At 39.0% G+C, this 26,166-nt stretch overlaps 2 protein-coding genes across 7 annotated transcripts; one reads left to right on the forward strand and one right to left on the reverse strand.

The window, feature by feature from the left end:
- Positions 1-4,509: 4,509 nt before the first annotated feature.
- On the forward strand, positions 4,510-17,254 carry SRSF10 (serine and arginine rich splicing factor 10). 4 transcript variants are annotated; one of them, XM_054011599.1, is made up of 6 exons: positions 4,510-4,690; positions 7,002-7,106; positions 8,834-8,937; positions 12,305-12,467; positions 12,769-12,822; positions 12,988-17,254. In XM_054011599.1, exons 1-6 carry the CDS (start codon positions 4,626-4,628, stop codon positions 13,283-13,285), a joined length of 789 nt encoding a protein of 262 aa, XP_053867574.1. In that variant the 5' UTR covers positions 4,510-4,625; the 3' UTR covers positions 13,286-17,254. The 4 variants fall into 4 exon arrangements, with proteins under 4 accessions (XP_053867574.1, XP_053867575.1, XP_053867572.1 ...); XM_054011600.1 differs by having other exon boundaries at positions 12,772-12,822; XM_054011597.1 differs by having other exon boundaries at positions 4,511-4,696.
- A 2,930-nt stretch (positions 17,255-20,184) lies between these two features.
- PNRC2 (proline rich nuclear receptor coactivator 2) lies at positions 20,185-25,803 on the reverse strand. 3 transcript variants are annotated; one of them, XM_054011612.1, is made up of 3 exons: positions 25,673-25,803; positions 24,203-24,408; positions 20,185-22,894 (listed from the first exon to the last, which is right to left on the reverse strand). In XM_054011612.1, the coding sequence occupies exon 3, from the start codon at positions 22,874-22,876 to the stop codon at positions 22,451-22,453; it is 426 nt and encodes a 141-aa protein (XP_053867587.1). In that variant the 5' UTR covers positions 22,877-22,894; positions 24,203-24,408; positions 25,673-25,803; the 3' UTR covers positions 20,185-22,450. The 3 variants fall into 3 exon arrangements, with proteins under 3 accessions (XP_053867587.1, XP_053867585.1, XP_053867588.1); XM_054011610.1 differs by having other exon boundaries at positions 25,642-25,803; XM_054011613.1 differs by lacking the exon at positions 25,673-25,803 and adding an exon at positions 25,002-25,433.
- Positions 25,804-26,166: the final 363 nt, after the last annotated feature.

The raw sequence follows: 26,166 nt of genomic DNA on the forward strand, positions 1-26,166 counted from the left end.
CAAAATCAGATATCTAATTCCTATCCAGCAAGTGTCTCTGCTGATCTTTCTGTCATCACAATAGTAATAGAAATAGAAATATTAAAAAAGCTATAAAAGTATTGTACACATTCAGCAGTTAATTATACACAAAGAAAACAAAGCTAAGGCACCAAAAGCAATTAAACACAATGCCTATTAATTAACTTTTCAAGGTCTAAAATGATTAAGCATCTCCATTTCTAACAGTTTTGGTAAGTATAGCTGGAATATTTGCTTTCAGATTGAATAGGTATCTGTACTCTTTCTGGGTTGAGGTATGAAATGTACAGGACTGAAGCATATGAGAATAACGTCCCTGCACTTATACTGCCTAACTGTCCCTCATTACAAAGAGCATTCCCCTTTTAACACATCATCCTCCATCCCACAGAAAATTTGCTATTATCCCACATATGATATTGTCATTTAATTGGCCTGTGGTCATGAGCTGTCATCCCATCAGATCTCTGATTCGGAATCACTGAATTTGCTCCCTAGTATATTCCCTACTATGGCAGTCATGCCACTTCTCCAGTCACCAGTTGTGTGGATTCTATTATAGATAGTGCCAGTTCTATTCTTCACCCACTGAAGTCAACGAGAGTTTTGTCAAGTGACTCAACTGGGAAAAGAATCTGACCTTCAACAAATATCACCACTTTGAAAGTGCCATAAATTAAATCAGAAAAAAGCACTCTTATTCTGGGATAAGAGTGTCCACAGGGGAAGTTTTACCAGTATAGCTATGCTGGTAATTTTCCCTGAGTAGACAAGCCCTTACTCTCAGAGGCAATGCTTGTTGAAGATCAAATTAAATTCTCAACTGAGTCACTTGAAAAAAACTCTCATTGACTTCAATGAGATAAGAATGCCCGCACTGGGAGTTTTACCAGCATAGCAATGCCAGTATACTTACACCTGCATCGGTATGCTGGTAATTTTCCCCACATATACAAGCCCTAAAAGTTGAGTACAGTGAGAGTTGCACATGTATACAAGATCGCACAGAGAGATGTTGGCCAGAACAAACTTGGGAAGAAAGCTCTTTTAAAGTTTTGTGGTGCAAGAAACCATTCAACACAGCTTGGAAAGGTATGTTTGTAAGTTGCTTGGTAACTGTTGCTAGCTAGATAAGGAAACAATACAAAAAGGAATTAGTTGTCTAACAGTAAATTCCCAGGAAACCACAATGCTTCAACAATCAGGTGCTGCATCTGTAAATTGCATTGTACAAGAGATTTGACACGTTCAGGTTCTTTTCTGAACTAGTCTAACAAAGTATATTCACTTTTGTAAAATAAAATTGTAATCACAGGTTTTAAAACGTGTAAAAACGTATGCTACATTGCTTTTCATGTATTATGACATACACATGTATTTATTTAGATTTAATTTAAAGTGTCTAAAATGCTAAGCACTTATGTGTTTAAAGAAAACATGCAAACATACAAAAAGTTACATTGGGTTAATGCCCACAAAAGAGCTCCTCCCACAAACCCACTCAGACCCTTCAACTCACCAACTCAGTGAAAGTCTAGGAAAACAGTTCAGCGGCCACGCTCTGTAATGCAAAGGGAGATTGGGTTACAGAATGGTAGGATGTTCTGAAAACAGTACCTATTAATATATAAAATTAAAACTGTTTTTAAAAATATTTGTTTAAACCTCCATAATACATTCTGAAAGCAAACACAGTGCCATGTCCAAATTATTTAACCTTAATGTTGCCTACAACAGGGTTGTTCATAGCAACCTAGTCTCAGCACATTCCACTTCCATGTGAGAGATCTGAATTTGAATGTATGTCCTTTGTGCAGGTCCTTATTCCAACCTGTCAAGAACGGGGGGGCCCTTGCTCTTATTTACAGTGGGAGGATTGCTATCACATAGCAGAGGCAATTTTGGGAAAAACTGGGACCATCCCACAAAAAGAGTTGGTGATATGACCTCTTGGCAAAGGCAATCTGCAATGGGAAAAGCAATGGATTAACAGGGTGGAAATGTAGACTGGTTAATGATGATTTTGTGGTTTAGGTCAAGGGTCTTATGTTACTGGTTTGGGAAATAAGCCATTATTTACAGATGGAAAAGTCTTGCAGTGAAAGAGAGATACATCCACCCTCTCCCAAAATCAAGTGAAATCATGTGCAATACACTTCAAGAGAATATTTATATAATTGCATCTTGTAATTCTGAACACTGCAGAACAGACATGGTCCATCTAGTTGAGAACCTTGTCTCTACCAGCTGCCAATACCAGAGGCTTCTGAACAAGATATATAATTACTCCTGGCTACATGTATTTATTGCTATGCACCAAATACTGCCATGAAGCGACTTCAGTGGTTCCACATGGGTTTCCGAGGGCAGAATTTGGCCTACCAATAGCTAGACACTTCAGTATTACACAGCTGCATTATGCTGTGCTCATATATGGTAGGTTTAATCCTCAATCATCTTTTCTGGCTTGCTATTACCAATTTCATGTTCTTTTAAAGAAGCATTTGTGTGTGCATAGAATTTTATTGTATATTTACTGCACATTGTACTCAGCTCAAATGCCCACTGCTAGTAAGTATAGTGCAGGATAGTGTTAGAAAGGGAAACACCTATTGTATAAATTACTGTAGGTCGGGGTCCTTATCTCTACTCCCAAAGAGCAAAGTACATCATGTAAGTCAAAGGCCATAGATTTTACTCAGTGTTAGTCGGACACAATAACCATCAAGGCACTTTTCTATTTGGCAGAATGCAATACAAGGCTTCCTTTTCCAGGGATCTCACTTCCTCAACCTTGTTGAACCTGCAGTAATGACAAACCATTCTGGGCATAAGCTTTCGTGAGTAAAAACCTCACTTCTTCGGATGCATAGAGGTTTTTACTCACGAAAGCTTATGCCCAAATAAATCTGTTAGTCTTTAAGGTGCCACCAGATTCTTTGTTGTTTTTGTAGATACAGACTAACACGGCTACCCCCTGATACTTGACATTCTGGGCATGTGAGAGAGAACAACGGGATCTGAGTGGGAGTGTGTTTGTAGCCGCTACAGATTTACTCATGTTCCACCATCTAAAATGAGCCAACAGCAAAGTCTGTACATTAAAAGGTCAAAGAAAGAGTTGAATGCTGGTGGTTTGTGGTGATGTCTCCATCTGTTCCTCAGATTTGCTATACATTACCACACCCAATGTGATCTGAACCTCAACAGGTTTCTTTAATGAGCACTTCATTAACTCAGCCACTACAGAGGTTGGTTTGAATAGTCAGTGACCTCTCATTTATTTGTCTAAAGCACCACACACTGTACAAGTAATGATAGTCTTAATGGTATAATTATCCCCATTTTACATATGGGTAAAACAAAGTACAGAAAGTCAAGTGACTTACCCAAGATCACCTAGTGAGTCAGTAGCAAAGACAGGTATGGCACACAGGAGCCCTGACTCTCAGCCACTCACTCATACATCATGTGACTTTGGTTACCAGCTATTCTCTCCTTGAGTCCTGAAGACACTTTCTGGTCCTGCTAAGCATCCTGACTGATGCTTCTATGTGTAACATCATGACCTTCCATTGCGATGCAACAAGGCATTTCTAATGGTTCCAAGACGTAACGGCACCAAAAAGTAAGGTTTTGACAGCGCCAGCTAAGAGGTTACACGTCAGCATTTTGGATGGTGCAGCATGTTGAGATTTAGATGCCATGCAGGCATCCAAGATGGGCTAGCACTAGCATGCCAATGTTACCTTGTAAACTGCTGGTGTCACAGTAGAGGGACTTATCCTGCCACAAAGCAATGGCATTTGAGGCTGTGCAGGCAGCATGCTGGATGAGGATTGGTGCAGTGGGCACCGTTACCCTGCATCACTGCACCTACCTGTGCACCACTCTGCCCTTGCTTTAAGGCAGGGCTGTCCTGGTTTATTGTCTGGCTAGACTGAGGGGTGTGATGCTTTACAGTAATGGGGTGGGGGCTCTCTGCCCCTCACAGCAGCGGCCAGCACCATGGCTGATACTGCCCCTCAGGCGCCGGTTCCCCTCTCACCACCTTCCCCATTCCTCGCCTGAGAGGGGAGAGTCAGGCGCGCGCTCAGCGCCTCAGCTCTGTTCGGGCGGGAAAGGGATCGGGCGGCGCGCACCCAGCCAACAGAACGCTACTGCCGCGCGAGACAGCAAGCGCGGGTTGAGCCGGCGGCATCGTTCAGCGCATGCGCTGGATAAGTGGCGGGTGGGCGGTGCATGCGCGGAAAAAAAGCGGGAGGATCTCAAGAGCTGGTGGCGAAGCAAGAAGCATAGAGGGTTCGACGCGTGCGCACCGCCTAGAGAGGACGTGGCGCATGCGCAAAACAAGGTGTGGTTACGGGGGCGGCAGTTTGGCGCATGCGCAAAACAAGGTGTGGTTACGGGGCGGCAGTTTGGCGCCTGCTCTCTTTCTTCCACCTCCCCTCCTCCTCGTTCGGGCTGCGCTCTCGCCGGAAGCCCCCCCGCAGTCTCGCGAGAGGCGGCGAGGCCGTTGATAGTGGTGGCGCTGTCTCTCTCAGGAGAGTCGCTTCGCTCCTCTTTTCTCCTCTGCGTCTGGGCCCTGCCTGGGAGCCGCCGCCATGTCCCGCTACCTGCGCCCCCCCAACACCTCGCTGTTCGTGCGGAATGTGGCCGACGACACCAGGTGTGTGTAAGTGCGGGGGGGATCCAGGGAAGGGGGCTCGGGCAGACTGGCGGGCGGGGGCGCTGGGAGGGGCGGCGGGCGGGAGCGTGGCGCGAGGGCTGCGCAGGCTTTGGCGGGCTCGCTAGGCCGCGCAGCCAGCTACCACATGGGAGGGGGTTCCCTGAGGCAGGGGAAAGGAGACCCAGGCCGTTTCCTTCTTCCCCATCCTTCTCACAGCCTCCATGCTTCGCATGCCTTCCGTTTCCCCCCTCCCGCCCCGGCTCACAGCCGCTTCACCCGGCGCACTGAGTCCAGAAAACAGCGAAACAAAACCAGGGAGGGGAAACTTAGGCAAAGCAGGAGAGCCGTAGAGACCCCGCGGAGTCCCTTGCGCTGGCTCGGCACGAGGCAGGGGTTGTGCGAGTAACCCGGCGGCCTCAGTCTGTGCTCCAGGACATGTGCGCCCCATCACGTGTAGCTGCCCAACAACCGCTGGCTTCAAATACGTGCCCCTTGAGGGTAGAGTAGAGCCTCAGCAGAAACGGCGATTGCCGTGAGTTGAAAAAGCACCGGAGGGTCTTAGTGTACAGAAGCTGCGCGCCCCCAACACCCGCGCGTGGTGTTGTTCCTATTTGGCTAGGATGTTACTGCACGAATGGTTCTGTAAGGTGTTGATTTGTGAGTTTTCAATCATTAGAAATAAATAAGGGGAGGAGTTGTCTGAAGTCACATTTCACAATTGTCTAAAGTAAAAGTGCCCACGTTCCAAATACATAAGACTGCTGTAACTTTTATTTCATCAAGCAGTGGAAGTACAACATATATTTTTCTCATTTGTAGTCTGGGTATTTTTAGCAAACTGCTTATTCTATCACCTCTCCCTGATACCTTCTTAATATCTCCTTCTGACATTTATTATGAACGTTGTAGTTTTTATTTGTTACGTTAAAGTGTTTTTGAGGATGTAGTTTGTATTAAGTACATTTATATATTAAAGGTCAGATTTCTCTCTCAATCCTATTTAAGTCAGTAAGAGTGTTGCTTTTGTGGAATGCAGGATTAAGGTCTAAGGATATATTGTTTAACTTGCTGTCAGGAAAATAATCTACCCTAAAGGAGTCATGCAATAAATAACATTGAAGTAGAAATGATGGAATGGAGTAGGAGTTGCATTTTTTCCCTATGATACTAATAGTTCTGAATTGGAAACAGGTTATGTGTGAAAGCTTTTTTTTTGTGTGATCACCTGTCTTTCCTCTGTGATTATACTTGTGATTAGTTTTAGAGTGAAATTTATTTAATGACCAGAACGGTTGAGGAAGAAAACTATTACATATAAATTTTGAAGAGAATGGGGAACCTATTTGGTCCCTTTCTGTAATGTGCTGTGAAAACTCTGCCCTTTGTACCGATACCATGATGTTGAGTTTTCCTATTGAATCTTTGTTTACCTCCTGTGTTCTGATGACTGGTGTGTGTCATGCATTCTTCCCCAGACTGTGAGGAAGAGAGAGAAATAGTGGTAACTTTTCGTCATTGACTTTCCCAGCCATGACTATTTTATGCATATAAAATAACATTCAGTGAAATCTGTATGAGAGAGTTGATGTTGTTGGAGGGGAAGAAGGGATGATTCCAAATAGCATAGACCTATTGAACAGAATTATACTCTTTTTTTGTTAGATCACCTCCATGAAGCAATTAACTCTCTTAATGGCTTGAATGGCTGCTTTAGACTAGTTTTGGTTGTTTGATGTGTCTGAAATTCACCTTGTGAGATAGAATGATTATTTTTGAGGTTCTTTCTTGAGTTTCCAAGTGTTGTAACTTTCTGTTTTCATGGTGCAAAAATGTGGAATTAGAAGTCTTAGAGAAGCTTTTTCTTAATTTTTTTTGTACCAGATCTGCTGTTTCTTCTTCTTTCCCACCCACCTTCAATAATTCAGTACTGTTTACTAAATACACCATTACATGTATTTTCTCCATTTACACTTGCCCAATATTGAATTGCACTGAGTTTTCAGATTCCAAGGTGCTAATATAAAATTTTAATTATTCCAAGATTCTAAACACCTTGGGAGTTTTAGCGAAGCCCCTATAGTTGATGTATGATTCAGACCAGGTTTTTAATTTATTCTGATTAATTTTATCACAAGATTACTCCGAATTTTTTTTAGTTTTTTTTTTTTTTTTGTACTTCATCATCTAGTTAGTTCTGAAAGCATGCTTTGGCCATATTATTTGATTCAAGATTTTTCAGTAGTTTCTTTCAGTTTGCAACTTAAATGTAAAAAGTGAGAGAATATATAAAAATGTATTTATGGTATTTCAGGTCTGAAGACTTGCGTCGTGAGTTTGGTCGTTATGGGCCGATAGTTGATGTGTACGTTCCACTTGATTTCTACACTCGTCGTCCAAGAGGATTTGCTTACGTTCAATATCCTTTCTTCAGATGGCTGATTAGTGAGGGGTGTTGAAGTTTGAAATTCAAGTTTGTGTAAGAGGTAACAAATCTAAATGAAAAAGCAGTTTACTTTTGTGTTGTTTCTATTAAATGTCTTATTGTGGTGTGTTCCATTTTTTTTGAAGATTAACTCCTCGCAAATTGCTCTTTACTTTTTTTGCAAAACTTTAAACCAGATCCAGTAAGATAAGAGCTATTTTGTTGAATATCTGTCACTCAAATTGATACTATATGATTTAAATGAAAATTATCACTGACTCAGAAGTGTCTACCACATTTTTAATATAACTGATACTGAAAGTAAACTTGTTCTTGTGCTTAGCAAATTGTGGCTGGTATTCATTGTTAATTTAAAAACATGGAAACTGGAATCACTTGATCAAAAACAGTTTGTATAAAAAATGAGGTAAACTTCTTTCTTTAATATTGTCCCCTAATTTACTGTCCTCTGTTGTTGCCTCAGAGAATGTAAAGCTGTACAGTAATGGCGACCCCAAAGAGAAAGCATGAAAGAACCTTTAGAGTAGAGTTCAACAATTAAGGCAAGTAGACAAGCCAAAGACCTCTTAAGGATCAGGCTTGAAGAGAAGGGAGAGTTTGGGAAAAGAAAAAGTAAAGAAAAGCTGGAAGAAGGACAAGCCATAATGGGAGACAAAGCTTCGCTTTATCTACAAAAGGGGGAAAAGGTTGTTTTTCAAAGTAAAAGATAAAGCCATCTGTCATTTTTGACCAAGCATCTCATGACAAGTCCTTCTGACAAGCACTTAAAGAGTTAAAGGTCAAGATGAAGTTGAATGGTGGCCAAGATTAAAGGAGTCATACCTGATGTATCCTACAGAATAACAGTTTTTTTTTCTGTTTCTTGTGTAAGTGGTAACTTGATAAATTATTCTGGTTTAGTCTGTTGACAGAACCTGTAATATTTCACTTGTGGGTGGTATTTAAATTGTAACTGTCTTGAATGAAATGCATTCATTCTTGGTTTATTTATCAAGATAAGTGTACCTATATGGTACCCAGGAGATGATGGACGAAGTTGGTATGCAGACCAATACAGATGAATTATTCTTTCGAATCCGCTAGACAGTGGAATATAAGTGAATTACAATGAACAGTCTTATGGATTAAAGATATTGATGATTACATTATTGAACATCTAATCCATAGCGTAATGTTTCAGTATATGCGTTATTCTTTAATAGAATACGATGGTCTATATTTGAGTAACAATTGCCGAAAGTCATAATCAGTTTTAAAGGAGTAGGTGAAAAGGGGAATAAGTTTCATGAATACAGTAATGTAATGAATGCAGAATTTTCACTTTTTACTAATGTTGCTTGAGCATTTTAAGAGAGCATTCTCCCCCCCCCCCCTCCTTTTTTTTTTGGTAAGGCAAACCTAGAGAATCAGATCACTAATAACTAACCTTCTTTAACTATTTTTGATACATCAGTATGTATAGGAGAAAAGAAGGCTATGGAGTTACATGGTGATTGTTCACTAAAGGATAAATACTCTTGGTTGTACCTATATCACAAGATTTGTATTGTATTCCTCTCTCCAAAAATTCTCCTACAACCTTACAGTTAATGGGAGACAGTTTTTAGTGTGCCCTATAGCAAGATTAAAAAAATCGAGGAAAAGCTGTCAATTTGAAGTTGTTAACTACTCAAATTCCCAAGTACCTTAACACTTAGCACATTTGAAGATGTCCGTGATGCTGAAGATGCCCTCCATAATTTGGACCGGAAGTGGATTTGTGGCCGTCAGATAGAAATCCAGTTTGCGCAGGGTGATCGGAAAAGTAAGTGCCTTTGTGTGTAGTATCAGTATGTAGTTATATCCTTAATATTAGGATAGTCAGAACGGAACGCCTTGCGTAAGTCGGGAAGCATCTGTACGCTATTTTAATATAAATTATAGGGCTGTCAGGCGATTGGAAAAAAAACTAATTGAATTGTTAGTAATAGAATACCCTTTCCTTAAATATTTATTTAAAGTTGTCTACATTTTCAAATCTATTGATTTCAATTACAACATAGACTACCAAGTATACAGTGTTTACTTTATATTTTTATTACAAATATTTGCACTGTAAAACAAAAGCAATAGTATTTTTCAATTCATCTAATACAAGTACTGTGGTGCAGTCTCTTTATCATGAAAGTTGAACTTACAAATGTCAAATTATGTACAAAAAATAACTGCATTCAAAAACAAAAAAATCTAAAACTTTAGAGCCTACAAGTCCACTCATTCCTATTTCTGCCAATCGCTCAGACAAACAAGTTTGGTTACATTTGCAGGGGATAATGCTGCTCACTTCTTGTTTACAATGTCACCTGAAAGTGAGAACAGGCATTCACATGGCACTGTTGTAGCCGGCGTCACAAGGTATTTCCGTGCCAGATGTGCTAATGATTCATATGTCCTTTCATGCTTCAACCACCATTCCAGAGGTTCTGGTTCTGACAGGTTCTGCTCAATAACAGCAGAGTGGACCAACGTATGTTCATTTTCATCATCTGAGTCAGATGCCACCAGGTTGATAGGTAGGTTGATTTGGGTTCTGTAGTTTCCGCATTGGAGTGTTGCTCTTTTAAGACTTCTGAAAGCACTGTCCACGCCTCGTCCCTCTCAGTTTTTGGATGGCACTTCAGATTCTTAAACCTTGGGTCCAGTGCTGTAGCTAATTTTTATAAATCTCTCATTGGTACCTCTTTTGCATTTTGTCAAATCTGCTGTGAAAGTGTTCTTAAAATGAATGTGTTCCGAGACTGCTATAACAAAATATATGGCAGAATGCAGGTAAATCAGAACAGGAGACATACAATTCTTCCGCAAGGAGTTCAGTCAAATGTAATTAACACATTACACCTCTACCCCTATATAATGCTGTACCCGGGAGCCAAAAAATCTTACCGCGTTATATCGAACTTGCTTTGATCCGCCCGAGTGCACAGCCCCTTACCCATCTCTCCCCCGGAGCACTGCTTTACTGCGTTATGTCTGAATTTGTTTTCGATCAGGTTGCATTATATCTGGGTAGAGGTGTATTTTTTTTTTATTATTTTTTTTTTTTAACGAGCATGGAAGCATGTCCTCTGGAATGGTGGCCAAAACATGAAGGGGCATACGAATGTTTAGCATATCTGTCATGTAAATACCTCGCCGGCTACAAAAGTGCCATACGAATGCCTGTTCTCACTTTCAGGTGACATTGTAAATAAGAAGCAAGCAGCAAACTTGTTTGTCTTAGCGATTGGCTGAACAAGAAGTAGGACTTGTAGGCTCTAAAGTTTTACATTGTTTTGTTTTTGAGTGCACTCATGTAACAAAAAAAATGTGCATTTTGTAAGTTACACTTTCAGGATAAAGAGATTGCCCTACAGTACTTGTATGAGGTGAATTGAAAAATAGAAATATTTGCACTGTAAAAATGATAAAATAGTAATCAAAAACAATATAAAGTGAACACTGTACACTTTGTATTCTGTGTTGTAATAGAAATCAATATATTTGAAAATGTAGAAAAAAGTCTGAAATATTTAATAAATTTCAATTGGTATTCTATTGTTTAACAGTGCAATTAATTGAAATTAATTTTTTGAGTTAATCGTGTAAGTTAACTGCGATTAATCAACAGCCCTAATAAATTATATAATTTACTTTGTTTCAACATCAAAATGAAATGCGTTGATGGTTCTTAATACAAAATGATACTTAATATGTATAAGAAATCTTTGGAGTTTAGCATATAATTGAAAGTAAGTAGTCTTATTCCTGTTTTAGAGTTACAAAAACTGAACTAGTATGGTTGTATTAAATATTATTCTTCAGAAAATGGCTGATTTTAAGAGTGCATTACAAGAAACTTGTAACATGTTAGTATTCTAAAACATGTATATGCCACTTTAGTCTTATTTGTCTGATGTGTCGGCCCAAGGATCTTGCAGTACAAAGTATCAGAGAAACAATATACCTATTATGTTCTCCCAAAATAATTGCATGCAGTCCTTGAAGTCAGTGGGAATTGTATGCATGCAAGGACAAAATTCAGTCCTGAATGTTTGTGGTTTTTTTGGCCAAGGGGTGGGATATAACATTGCCTTAAGTTTCTTTAGGAAAATGAATTAACCCTTTACCATGCATTTGATAACTGCTAGTGCACACATCACAAGTGTGATTCCAGACACTGGCTTCATTGCAACATGGAAAATGTTTAAAATATGCATTGAAGCATAGCAGTGTGAGGTTAATATACCCAATATTGCTTCATATTTGGATGAGGGGTGCATTTAATTAAAGGGGAAAATACAATATAGTAGAAGTAATGTGCTGCTATTTCTCATCTCTCCTTGCCCCCTTTTGGGGGTGGGGAAATAGAACAGGACCAAGCCTATTTCCTGCGAATTTTGGTTGAAAGGGTCATAATCAATTTATACTTCACTCTTGTTTACCTTGTGTATAATCAGTTTCACCACTTTCCCTGTATAGAATCTGTTGTTGGTCTGCGAAAAAGGAGAAACTTTTCATTGTGTTTTTTTTTTTGTTTGTTTTTTTTTAAAGACTGGGAAAATCAGCAGACTGTGTGGGGTGGGTGTAATACCTGAAGCTTTTTGCCGATTTCTTTAAAAATTGACTAGATTTCTAGTTGACTGTCCTCTTAACTGAATTCAGAAATATCAAGACATAATAGGGCCATGAAGCTCTACTAACAGGCCAATTGAAGATTATAAGATTTTCTCCAATGGGCTAGAACCAGTATAGCCAGCTCTTCACTATCAGTTGGTATATGTGGGCAGGGGTATGGCTGAAGCACTGCTACATCCAGGCAATACTCTGTTACCTAAATCATCATTCGCAGCTGGCAACTGGACACAACTTGCAGCAGCCCCAAGGCTGCTCTAAACAGTAGTAATGGGGCATAAAGATGGTGTGCAACCACTTTTACGTCTCTCACATGTGTCCTTTCTAGTCTTCATCAAAATGCATTGTGTTGACTCAGGAATTGAGCCCAGTTAAATTGATTTTTGAAAACATAGGTGCCCCCACTAATGCATAATTGAAATTCAAAGGAAGGAGCAAGGAGGACTGATCTAGAAATTAGAAAGTTGCATTTGTTTTTGTTTTTTTAAACAAAAATGTTAAATATTGCTATTTTTCTGCAGCTCCAAATCAAATGAAAGCCAAGGAAGGGAGAAACGTGTACAGTTCTTCTCGCTATGATGACTATGACAGATATAGGCGATCTAGAAGCCGGAGTTATGAAAGGAGGAGGTCTAGAAGTCGTTCTTTTGATTACAACTATAGAAGATCTTATAGTCCTAGAAAGTAAGTGTAGTGTTTGACTTCAACTACACAGCAGTCAGTTGGAGAAGAAAAAACATACTGACTATTTAGTTGTTAACATTTTGAATACTTTTTTTGTATGCTCACTTTGTAATCACATGCGTGGGAGTTACTGTATTTTGCATGCTTCATCAAAACTGAAATATTGAATGAAATACAATTCTGTGCTTCATATTAAAGAATTAAAAGCAAATGCACATCTCAAAAAAACTAAACTTATTAATCATCTATATAAATACAAAGGTATTTGTCACCGTTTACTTTTTCTGATGTACCTTTTTAGCAGTAGACCTACTGGAAGACCTCGGCGTAGCAGGAGCCGTTCGGACAATGATAGGTAAAAAAAAAAAAATTTTACACCATTTAAATTCAGAACTAGATTACTATAATCCTTAACTTTAGATTAAAAAATTTACTCCTGCAAAAATGGTTTAAAAAAATGTACTAGATGTCTAAGAATAGCATTTTTATATTCAAATCTCTCTCCCCTTTATTCTGATAGGTTCAAACACCGCAATCGATCTTTTTCAAGATCTAAGTCCAATTCAAGATCACGATCCAAGTCACAGCCCAAGAAAGAAATGAAGGCTAAATCACGTTCTAGGTCTGCATCTCACACCAAATCTAGAGGCACCTCTAAAACAGATACTAAAACACAGTATAAGTCCAGCTCAAGATATGAAAAGGAACCGAGAAAAAAAGAACCAGCTAGATCCAAATCTCAGTCAAGATCACACTCTAGATCTAGGTCAAAATCCAGATCACGGTCATGGACTAGTCCCAAGTCCAGTGGCCACTAACAGTGTAACCATCTTGTTTTTAGGCATGAATCATTCATTTACACACAGTTCAGTTTTCTTAAATTATCAGGAATATGATGTTGCAACAGTGCTAAAAAGAACTTCTCTTTTTGTCAGTTTTCCCTGTAGCAGGCAATGGTTATAATTAAAATAACAGTGTTGAGAAGCCACTAAGAGAGTCCACTTCGTGAAATGTCATGGGCAGCTATTGATTTGATTGTGGTGTCTATGTATATTTTTGTAAAGATTTGCATTTTTTGATGCTTAAAATATTGGTGATAACTTGATTGACCATAATTTGCAACATTGTCCTATTACAAATTTCACACCCACAGAGAAATTGGTACAAATTGGTGTGGAGCCGTTAAACTAGCAGTTTAACTTGTTCTTCAATATTAAAAGTTTGCAATCTGAATGGAAAACAAGGCAGTTGTAGTGCAATGCTGTCTGCTGTGAAATAGACTGGCAACATTATGTTTCCATTGTTTAAAGGGAGGAAATCTCTATTTTTTCATGCCCACCTACAGCAAGTAGACACATGGTGTTGAAGTTTCTTGTTAACCCCACCATCTGGAGAGATGGTACTAACATTGCGTATAGTATATGGGGGAGTCACCATCTTGAGGATTCATGGGGGATCATGCAGTGTCATGATTGTTGTCAGGAGAGGGCTTTCGTTGTTTTTACCCGGCTGCTAATATTAGCTGTTTAACAAAAACACATACATTTGAAAATATTAAGGTCACATTTAAGCAAATGACAGAGCAGCTACAATATTAGGTTAATGTGTGTACATTTTATTCAGTTTTTGTATCTATTCTAAATTTTAGTGAGCAGTTAATCATAAATTGCTTAGTTTCCTGCTGTTAGATGCAAGTAGATTGTTTCAAGTTGTGTGTGTACAGTATATAAGAACTAAACTTTTATGCCAATTACTCTTGTGGTTAGTTGGTGCATTCATAGATATCAAACTCTAGCCATCTCTCTATTTGTGAATAACTAAAGGATTGCTTTTACACTTCAAAATTTATCTAGTCAAACAAGCCTAAATTACATCCCTTCGTCCCCAGACTGGATATGGCTTTGGTTACAAGGTTTCATTTTAAATTACTTAAGGACAAATCTTTCAAGTTGGGTGTGAATTAGAGCTGCATCTCTAGCTATTTTGTTTATCACAAATACAGTATCTTGAGTAAACTGATGTGAAAAATAGTACAATACCAGTATGTAATCTCACAAGTATTTCTCTGGAAGGCAAGATGTTTTGTTAAGAAAATGGCTTCTGGCTTTGAATTTAAATAGGAAAAAAACAAGCCAGTGTCAAACACCTTATGTTCCTTGCTGTCTATATAGTAGTGTATGAAGATGTTGGTGAAAAAGTTTCCTTTTTAGAGAATTACTTTTAGGTTTTGGTTTTAGTAATTTCAGCAGGGCCTTTGAGGAAACAGACAGCAATACTGGCTGTTGAATGTGCTTAAGGGGTTGATTCTAGAACCTTTGTATACTTGATAGTATTTCTAACTTTTTTTCTTTACTCTTTGCAGTTAATGTTCATGTTCTGCTATGCAATCATTTATATGCACGTTCCTTTAATTTTGTAGACTTTCCTGGATGTATAGTTTAAAAACAACAAAGTCTATTTAAAACTAGCAGTAGCGTGCAGCTCTAGCAGAGAAAAGTTGTGGGATTAAACTTTGTATTTTCTTTCATATAGGGGCTTCTAAAAAGGTATTTTTATATGTTCTTTTTAACAAATATTGTGTACTACCTTTAAAACATCAATGTTTTGATCAAAATAACTAAAGACCCAGCTTATTTTGTGCTTGCTGTAAATTTAGCAAACATGCTGTAATAAAAAAAAAAATGAAGGAAATATTGATCCACTGGAGTTATTGTAGCTTTAGAATTTGATTCTAGAGCAGCGTTAGGAACAAGGCCATGCATCCTCTGAAGTAAGGTGCTTCTTTAAGGTTTTAGTGGTAAAGTAGAACAGGAATCCATTTATTTTGTCTGTCTAGATACCAATGTACTTTTTTTTTTTTTTTTTTTTTTTTTTTTTCTTAAGAGGGTTAATGGGTGAAATAATGTTAAGTGTATCTTTGGCCTAATAGTGCAAAATAGATTTATCCTAATTTCCATGATCAAGATTGCTCAACAAATATACAGATTTCCCCATTTGTCATATTTGAGATAATGCAGTAGACAAATCATGGGTTGTTAACCAGAATTTAAAGATGCATGAGGGAACAAAATTTCTAGGTAACAGCTAGCAATTACTTACACTTACCATGTCATGCACTGTAACAAAGGCATTTATCTGGTAAATTACATAAAAATTAATTTTTACTGTTAGAATTCTATTTTTTCTTTTCATCAACCTCTCAAAGCCTGAGATGGCTTTTGGCAATAGTAGAGCATACAATGCTTTATTAAATGATCAGAACTTGTACAAAAAGGGGAAATAATGTCCTGATAAAATTTACTATGGACTCCCAGTCTTGAAAACAAAAGTGTAGAGGCTTAAAGGAATTTTAAGCATATAGATAAGATTGGGGCCTATACTTATAATGAATTGTTTTTCAGATATTAACAGCAAAAGAGAAATTGACTATTTGGAAAATTGTACAGTGTTAAAAACCAAAACTGATTCAGTGGTTATAGTGCAGTTTGTTCTAAAAATATCAAATCTATCAAACTCCAAATAGAAAGTGTTTATTTTGAAAAGCCAGCTCAATTGAAGTCAACTGTAGCATGACTTTAACTTGACTGGTGCATCTGAGCAAGCCAGAAAAGCTGAGCACAAACCCACAACGTTGCAAGAGTGAAGATGGTACCCTAGTTCTTGCTCCAATGGGGAAAAAATGTTGAAAAGGCTGTTCTGTGGGGACTTTCAGCCAGGAAGAGGATTACCAGGACATGGCCAAGGAAAGAGAGAATGTTTGCAGGGGCTGACTTACACAAATATACAGACACCATTATCCATCCCCAATGCACACATCTGCTTTGAGAGCAAATAAGCCCCTCTTGTGCAAGCTTTCTGAAGGCTAAGCTGCAGGAACATGTGCATACTGCAAAACAATATGTATATACATCTTTGGAGCGGTGAGGAGGGTGGGAATTAGGCTTTTCTGTGGTAAACTAGAATTTGCACCTAATGCAGATTCTGTAGAAGTGAAATAAATTTTTTTTTTTTTAAGGGGGGGGCGGAGCTGCAATCCATAACAATTGCAGCAGAAAGATTTGTTTCAGCAGTAACAGACAGCTCTACTGGAACTTCTATTCCACGTGACTAGGATTAAATCCAAAAGTCCACGCACCCAACTTAATTTTAATGAAAATCTTCAACCACAATGGATAAAGTAGCTGTGTGTTCAGATTAGGACTAGTGGTAAATACAGGTGTCACTGAAACAGCATAGATGTTTATCCATTATGTGCCTTTTAAATGCTTACACATCTATCTTCAAATGTACATTATGAAAGCTTATTTAGAGTCTGAAAGTTTTACATGTTTTGACACTTCTGCTCTTGAAGAGCCTCTTAAAATGAATTTTGTATTGCTATAGCTTGAAACTTGTTAGAGGACAATTGGATGTTATAACTAGAATTGCAGTGTATTACAGAACTTACATATTTCATTTTTTTTGTCAGGAACACTGCACAAAATATTTAAGTATGAAGGAATATAAAATTCAACATTTAGGAGTATAATATCCCACTAATACTCTAACAAGATAAATGCAAAAAATATAGCAATGCTCTTAAAAGTCTTCTAGACAGCTGCTATCAGATTTGTTTGAAGACATTATCATTTGAGAATGTGTGTATGGTGAGGGAAGACTGACACCTGTTGTGTATTTGGGGGGAAAGATGTTTTATTCGTACACCTCACCGTCCTGCCTTAAATTTTCTATGTTCCATCTGTTTAAATAACTGTGAATTGAGAATAAAATGTACAGGATTTTTGCTATATCCTGAAAGCACTTTCTGACTTAGAATGACCACAGCTGTCGTCTGTTCCACTGGTCATCCCACCTTGAAATACCTGTGAACAGAGTTTCCTTGGGCCCAACTGTTTTTGGAGCCAAAGTGTATTCAGCAATAGCAGGCCTATTGGGAGGTTCATGCATAGATATGGAAAGAAACTTCGTTTTGAAGTTGCATCTATGAACAAGAGTTAATGTTCTTTTAAATTTCCTTTTGTGTCCTGTACTTGGAATATAGGTTTTTATTGCGTTGTTCACATTTGGAAAACCGTATTGGCTTTCTACTTATCAGATCTACTTTTGGTTTTTTCCTTTCTACACAAGTTGATGTGAAAAATGGCATCTTTCCTTGTTTTACAGTTAATCTGTAGTCTTACCACAGTCAGTCTAGTATTTTGGATAGCTTTTTTGAATAGCTGGCATTAAAACTTGTAGTTGACAAACTGAAAGGCATAATAATTTGAGTGGCAGCTGTAATGTCAAATGCATACAGAAGAAGACTGTCTCTTTCAACCAGAAATAGAAATCTTCCTTTCAAATGTTGTTCACTTACTCAGATGCTGATGGCAGCAAGTCACAATCTGGAATAACACTAGCACTTATTTCAAATAAATAGCTTCTCTCTAGCAATGAGTTTTAATCTGAGCAGCATTGGCTGTTTTCATGACATTGTTTGAATAAAATTTCAAATTAAAGATTAAGGTTTGAAGTTTACAAACTAATACTGTAATCTTCACACTAAAATACAAATTTCAGAAGTGAAATTTGTACTAGTTGTAAATTGCATGAGCTGTCTGAAATATATGAAGAAGATCTGAGACTACACCAGAAGAAATTTTTCAGTGAATAACTTTCAGGCAGTCCTGGTTTGTAGTCTGTTGTATTGGGGGGTCTTTTTCTCACCCCTTTTCAACTATTCATTTCATATAACTGTTAAATTTGTAAAGGCTTGAGTATAGCAAATCAAATCTCTACCTGTTCTTGGTAGGCAGCTGATCTTCACAATTAGAACTATCCTACATCTAAGCAATTTTATATGGACCCTTGTTACAGTTATTTGAGCACCTTGCAACAACCCTGTGAGGTAGGAAATCTATATCCACATTGTACAGATGAGGAATCAAGTCAGAGAGACCAAATTAATTCCAAGAGGAGCTGGAGGGCCTAGATTCTGTTTAAAAATTTCTGGCCCCATGTGACTTGCCAAAATCACAGGAAGTCTGGGGGAGCAAGGAATAGAACATCAGTTTCCTGAATCCCAAAGTAGGGCTTGAGCAAGTAGGCCATCCTTCCTGTCCCATGAAATCTGAGGGCCCATGTGCTTCAAATGGAGGTTATTTTTATACATCAGGCTAAATTTGCTTTTTATAAATAGGGATTATTTAACTGAAGTGCAAATTAAAAGTAACAGAGGAAATTGAAAGGTGAAGCTGAGAATGTAAATGGTATCTTTCTAAAATGTCCACCTGTTATACCATTAATCTGTTTGGAAAAAAATGTGCTACACTACTGAAGAGCAGAATGTTTAAATCCACTGCTCTTGGAATGTCTTGAAGCACTATTCTGTAGTACCCAGGATCCCCTCATGGTAGGTGCTCTATGAACACAACTATCTCTTCTGGGGGAAAAACTTTGATTTTTCTAATTCCAGTTATTCACGGTGCATTAATGTTGAGTTTAAATCTGGATTTTTATAATTGTTCATTACACATACTGGATTTGACTGAAGCAGAACATTGAAAAATGTATGGATTCTCTTTTTAAAAAAGATGAATATCACCTGGATTTAAGTTCTCAGGCTTCAATAGTGAAGGGAAGAAGGACTGAATCTCTTGAAAAGAGTTTTCCTTTCAAGAATTGGTGTTAAATGGGTATGAAGACTTTTTAAACCTTTTCCAACCATGTATAGCTTGGGTTTTGGTTTGAGGCCAGACACTAGCAAAACTAGGGAAGACTTGACATTTGTGTAAAATACATTTCAGCCAGCAAAAAAGCACACACTTTCTCTATTAGAAAAAAGTCAATTTTGGAGAAACAGTAAAAATAAGGAACAAAACTTGTCTTATGGTTTCTGACCTTCATATTAACTAGTCAAGTAACCAACTGCACTATAAAGCAGCTTGAGATTAGCAAGTGGTTGCATTGGTGTAAAAACTCACGATAGCTACTTTCAAATACTCATCCATCTCACAGAAAGTGTGCTCATGGGTACTGTAGGAGATAGTTAAGAAGGCTGTATGGAACAAGAGGGTTTTTGTTGTTAAGGGAAATACTCATCCATTTTTTCTGAAACCCTCTCCTATAGCTTCAACTGCCACTTCTATACCACTGATTAAAGTCTACCTAGCTCTACAGCTATCATTTTTTATTTGTAGTCTCATACCACCTACCAACCCCAGTAATGGATTAGGACCTCGATGTGCTAGGTGCTGTACAAACAATGCAAAGGCAGTCCCATGCCCAAAAGAGCTTATCCAAATACAAGACAAGCTACAACTGCTGGTCACAGACAAGACTGAGGAAACATCTCTAGGTGCTGTCTCCACTACTGAATGTTTTCCTCTGCCTCTTTCAATGTACATTTCCACTATCATTCCCAGGCATAAAATCTAATGCGTCTCTCCCCCCTGCCCCACCAATTCAGCCATGCATTAAAAATCTCCCCTATGGTCACCATCTGCACAAAAACCTTTACTACCTCGTCAGCTCAGGCAGAGTACTCATGTTCAAAATACTGCTGAAGTCCCCTCTTTCAGTATCTTACCTCAGAAGACATTACAGAATCACCTCTTTCTTTGTCTTGAATTTCAGCATGGGAAGGATTGTATTTAATCAGTGTAAAATGTATAATGTAAGGCTGGTGCAATAAGTGTTTGTTATACAATTATTTTAAGAAACAAAACAGCCAGACATGTTTAGGGGGAGAAAGGGTTAGGTAGTTTATTTTTTTGGGTTGTTTTTTAGATTTCCAATTGATACATGTACAAGCAGTACTTCATAAACACTTTAAATTTCAAATATAACAATTATACTTTGGGTAAAATGGATGACATTTGGTGAGAGTTTGGGAGACAAGGAACATAATAAATTTAGAAAACTGCCAATCTAGTTATCTTATTTGGAGATGTGTAAACATTGATAGCTGCCAGCACTTTGAATGTATAAACAGAACTATATGCACAGAAGTGCATCTTGAGCACTTAAAGAACCACTTTTGTTTTAGCAAGCTACTTTCTGTAATCATTACCCTATTTACTCCCCATTCTTCATTATTGCTGATTACTGTGTTTAAACAACTGTCTTCATATTCTTTCAGTATGTCACAAATCAGTTTCTCGCTTCCACCATGGAAGCATCTGTGCTTTTGTAGACAGTGGATTATGGCATCACTGAATAAAATCAAGCATTGGGTATCATATTACAAACAGCTTTTATTTAAACACTAATATGCTGACAACCAGCATACTGGGAATAAAGTTCAGAAGGAAGACTTAATAGGGTTTTATATATTTTTAAATAGAACAGCACTGCAGTGGTTCTTTAAGGGGAGGGACATTAAATACAGTCTTGTTGCATCTATATTCCAAATAATAAGAGCCAGATGTGGATGGCTCAATCTTCATTTCAGTATCAATGGAGTTACTGTGCTCAAATACAAGAATGCTGGATAAAACCAGCTAGAATACTTTAAATTATAGGCAGGGCTCTAGCTCTTAGCTATTTATATAAACATGTCTCTTCAGAGACCTTTACATTGATAGATTTTTAGAACCTTTTTAGTGTACTATAATAATAGTTCATCCCAGCTAAAGTCACTTTTATACATTCAAAACAGGTGCATTTTACACAGATTTATTTGTGTAGCTTTTTTTTGAAAGTTTTTTTTGTTTTATTAAAAATTCTAAAAGCCTCATTTGCACTGAATTTACTTAAAAAAACAGCTTACAACAAAATCAAACAACGTGAATGTTCACTGGTACTTAAGTGCAAGGGCACAGCCACATGTGCTTTTACAGTTTTCTTTAAACAAAATATTTATTTTTTAAATCAGGCCATGTACTCAGCATGGTCATCTTACATTCAGCAGTTTTGTACTAAAAATACTTTTTCTGCAGGAAAGCCCAGCATAAATTTACATATGCTACAAAGTTTTACATTTATTTACATGGCTCTTTTTTCCCCAACCTATTTAAACGTTTCATACTTACCAAAAGCAACACTCGTTTAAACAAATTCACATTACAGGGTATCCAATTTAAGACTAGCCCAAACAATTCTATCATTTCAGCTTTTTCAAAGATATAAAACATACAAAAATGCATTTTAAAAACTGCTCAGTGCAATCCCAATAAAGGAAAGGTTTTAGAAGTTTTTTGGCAGTCACCTGGCAGTGCAAAATGCTTTTGTTAGTTGGCACATTTCAAATTGTACAGGTTCAAAATAAAAATGCATTTCTAGATTTTTTAAATGTCAGGCAATTTTGTCAAATTATTTTTTACATCCTTACAAAACAATCTGGGGGGAGTAAATTTCCTAAAAACATCTAAATTTTAGTCACAAGTTTGTCTGCCTGTCAATCAATGATTAACAAACAAAATAAAAGCTCGCTAATATAATTTAAAAAACTTCTCTCTCCTAGGGGCTAGATGTAGATTTATGTTGTAAAAAAAAGCTCTTAATTAGCTTTCAACAGGTTTCACACAATTAACTGATCTGAAACAAGTATGAAAGATACTAGTTTAAGGTTTGAGTACTTCTGTAAACTGCTTACTTTTTCCAATCAAAGCTGCATTACATAATGTAAAAGTTGGTTTTCTGCCACAACTTTCTTTCCAGTGGGGAAAAAAAAAAATCAGCATATTTTAAGTGGTCACAGTTCAAATTCCAAGAGCAATACAATACATTAGCATTACTGACCACCAAACTTTGTTTAGATTGCATACTGATATTGCAAGTACATAGTTTGTCACAGTAAATGCACACAACTCTGAATGATATGAAGAGTTAAGTTGGACATCTCTTGAAGAGAGGTCCCCACATCATGTGACTCAATTTTTATATGCAGTTAACATCTGATTCCATAAAAAAAATAGTGCATTTTGGAACTATGAATTTAAACTAACGTTCTTAAATTTGAAACCCTGTAAAAATTTAAACTTTTCAATTTTTAAAGTTCCATCTCAAGCCTGGACTTTAAGTAAGGTTTTAAGTTGAAAGGTCATTATTTCTTTATCAGAAGGATTAAAGGAAACAGGTACCCAGTGGCTTGGTGGCTTAGGAAGAACACTTGGTGAAGGTGGCTCGCTAAATTTTGCTCCAGCATAGTTCTGATTGGTTTGAGATGTGAAAAGTGAGTTGGGACTTGATAAAGTAGGACTCCAATTCTGATTATTTGGGAAGTGCACAGTGTTCTTGCCCCCATTTTGCATGGCCTGCCATGCAATAGATGATGAGCTACATCCATGTCCTCTTTCTTTCTTCATATAGGTCATCTTCATTTGAGAATTCTGATCTTTGCTCTTTTGCCTGTTATTAAGTTGTTTGTTCTTCGTGGTAATATTTCTAAACTGGGGAACTGGAATGCTGAACCTTTCTCCACCACCCATCTTCAACTTAAATGTCACCTGTATGAAAGGGAGGAACAATAGTCAGTGGGAGCGCTGAATGAGACACTGATTTTTCAAGGAAAGAAAGTTAAAAAGTTTGTGAAGTTCTAAACAAAAGAACTGAAGTCAAACTATACTCCCACTAAATTAATTAAAGGCAAATGTATTCCGATAGCAAGAGACTTCAGGTAGAACACATGATACCATTTTATAATTCTCTGATTGGACAGACCTTAATTAAAAATGTGGGGAAGGGATCTTTAAATACCTAGCCCATTTGTAAATGTTAAAACAGAAGTCTAAATGTGTTTATAAATTCTGTAATAGCAAGGTCTAACTTTTTTTTTTTTTTTACAAATTTGATACCACACGTTATTAAGTTAGCCCAGAACTTGGCAGAGATCAGCACTCAAATGAAGAACAGCTAAATCCAGGTAAAGATAGCAGAAGAAACACTTCATAGAGTTACAATACAGACTCATGGTTGAAGATGCATATATAAAATTGGTCCAGTCAGTCCACAGTTGAGAAGTTCTCACAGCTTCCTCATTTATGCTAAACTCTCATATAGCAGTCATGAGTTGACACATTCTGACATCAATGGCTAGATAGGAGACCATATTCCAACCTGGCCGCCGTAAAATAAGCCTCAACTCCCTCCTGACTGAATTCTAGCAATGCAATCTACCTATGACTCTCCAAATAGTATGAAGTGCAGAAGTTCCTCCTCAGCAATACAGGTTACCAGAAGCACATCAAACCTGTCCTCCACTTCTTACACAGGCTCCCCTAGAATAGTGTATCAAATTCAAAATATTAATCCTACTCTTAAAGGTGCTTAATGATACCTGTGATACCTATATCACCCAAAGCTCGGCAGTTGACAACTGATTACTGCACAAGATGTGTGTAGGAGCAGCTTTCTTGGTCCAGTCCAAGAGTGAGGAGCCAACTTCTGCAGAATCTAAGAACCATCACATCCCTCCCTTTCTAGCTGCAAATGCATTTCTTTCAACCTTGCCTTCACCAATAGAAACATAGACCGTGTACTGTCTTAAAATTAAAATAAAAACATGGAGCCCCTTCTCCCTGGAGAGAAAGGAAAAAGAAAAGAACCACACTTTTGGTGGCAGATAGATTACTGAAATCCACTCAGATACCATGGTGATGGGCATGGCATAAGAACCTGTAGAGAGAATGAGAATACTATCTGGAATCTAAAATCCAATTTCAAACCACTGCTTTCCAAAGCACTTGCAGCTAAGTTTGTAGCCAAATGACGTTCTTCCCCACTCACATCTTCCACAGTCATTATTATCCCTTTACCTTTCAGTCTTCTTTTCGGACTCTCCAGCCTCCACCTCTCGTCCCCTTTCCTGCTGCCAAGCCTGAAAGAGTAGGTGCTGTCTTCTGTTGGATCCCTTCCTTTGGCTCAGAATGGAAGTTTTCATGGGCTGATCTGCTGTGTTCAGCCAGGAAGCCGAGCCCAACATCGGATTCTCAGCACACAGGCTCCAGAGGAGAAGTCTAAGCTATGAAGACAAAAAGCAAAACATTTGAACTCAGGTAAGGGAAAAACAGGTGCTAGCCAAAAAAACAATTTGGGATTGAAACTAACTACCATTTGCAGCAATTTCTAAAAAAGGGAGGGTCTGGAAAGAATTCACACAAGGGACAAATACAAATAATTTGTCCATCTTGGATCTGAAAAACATGGGGATAATATTGATTTCACACAGATGTTTTCTGCAAGGCTGAATTATTGTATACTTTATTTGTATACTACCAAGAGCATACCAGCCATATTACAGAGATAAAAATTTGCTACATTACTAATACTCTAAGCTCTTATTTTTGCTTATAGCTTTATAAAGCACGAAAAGGCAAGCAGGACTTGGCTCTTTATTTAAAGAGTCAAATATAATGGGAGGACAGTGATTTGGGATAGAGTCCCAATGTGTTAACACCTCCCCGGGGCACTCCCGTTTAAGTCAACAGAACTGCTCACAAAAGCAGGCAGACGCTAGGGTAGAACAGGAGAGTGTTTGCAGATACGAGCCCTAACTTTCCATTTAAAACATTTACAGTCAAACCTTCAGACACTTCCCCTTTCGGTACAGCTCACCCAGTCGGATGACTGAGCTCTCCAGCTGATGCTTTCCATTTAACAGTAACAGGATACACATCCTCAGTCTCTAGTCCATGTACTGAGTAGCGCAATGAACTCATTCTTCCCCACCACCGCCCTCATGGTATCAAATCAATAAGAGGATCGGGTCATTAGCTCATCAAATTATTTCGTGTTAAACTGCCCCGCCCCCACTGTCCCACGCCCTGCCCTGAAGCGCTGCAATGAACCAGCCACCCGCTCCGCCCACCTTTCCAGTACTTTGTTGTGACCACAGGCCGGCTCGTGGCTATTCAATACAGGGGCTGGGGGTCGGAGGGTTCCACACGTGCGCGCCAGGGTCCTCTCCCCCCCATGGCACATAACAGGGGCTTGTTACTCCCGGCCCGGGTTACCGTTCCCCAGCCCCGCTGGGAGCTTCCTTTCCTCGGCCACAAAGTTCCCCCCAAACTCTTCGCCCCCCGCCGGATCCTCCCATCCCCCAGAATCCTCCGTGGATTTCGCCCCCCCCCAATCCGCCGCCGCCGCCTCCTCCTCAAACCGTCTCCCCAGCCCCCCCACCACCACCGGGCAGCCCGGTGTCAACAACATGGCGGCGGCTGCGCTCGACTCATCCCGTGTCCCCTCCCCCGCTTACCGACTTCTGCCCTTCTCACTCGCTCACCCACCCCAAGCCTCCGGGAATCGGCTCCCACTGCCTCTCCGCCGGCAACGCCACACCCAGAGCCCCCCAAAGCGCAGCCCGGGCCGCGGCTCCGCTGCTGCTCCGCTCGCTCCCTTCGCCACCCACACAAAATGGCGGCCGCCTTCCTGCGCTGGATACCGCCAGCCGTCCCCCGCCCCTTCTCCCGGCATTGACCAATGGGAGCGCGAGGCATCCCCGCCCCGGCCAATAGGAGCCAGACCAGCCTGTTGCTGGGGCGGAAAGGAGGCAGGGTGGGCAGCTTGGAGCTGCTGTTGTTGTAGGTTTGAATTGCCTCAGAGAGGAGCATGTCGGGAAGGGAAAGAGAGAGGGCTCAGGGGGTCCACAGGGTCATGGACAGGGGCTGTTCCTGGAGTGGGGAGCTGGGGGGCCAGACTGCGCGAAATAAAGGCGCTCAGGGGAAGCTGGGAGCCACACTGAGGGGAAAAGGGGCAGCTCATGGAGGAGGGAGCGGGTGGG

This window comes from Malaclemys terrapin, chromosome 22 (assembly GCF_027887155.1).
Source record: "Malaclemys terrapin pileata isolate rMalTer1 chromosome 22, rMalTer1.hap1, whole genome shotgun sequence".
Classification (NCBI taxonomy): domain Eukaryota; kingdom Metazoa; phylum Chordata; order Testudines; family Emydidae; genus Malaclemys; species Malaclemys terrapin.

Coding starts and splice junctions, on each gene's coding strand:
- PNRC2 (XM_054011612.1), bottom strand. CDS start 22,876: ATGGGTGGTGGAGAAAGGTTCAGCATTCCAGTTCCCCAGTTTAGAAAT.
- SRSF10 (XM_054011597.1), top strand. CDS start 4,626: ATGTCCCGCTACCTGCGCCCCCCCAACACCTCGCTGTTCGTGCGGAAT. Junction 8,938..12,304: donor TGCGCAGGGTGATCGGAAAA/GTAAGTGCCTTT, acceptor ATTTTTCTGCAG/CTCCAAATCAAATGAAAGCC. Junction 12,823..12,987: donor AGCCGTTCGGACAATGATAG/GTAAAAAAAAAA, acceptor TTATTCTGATAG/GTTCAAACACCGCAATCGAT.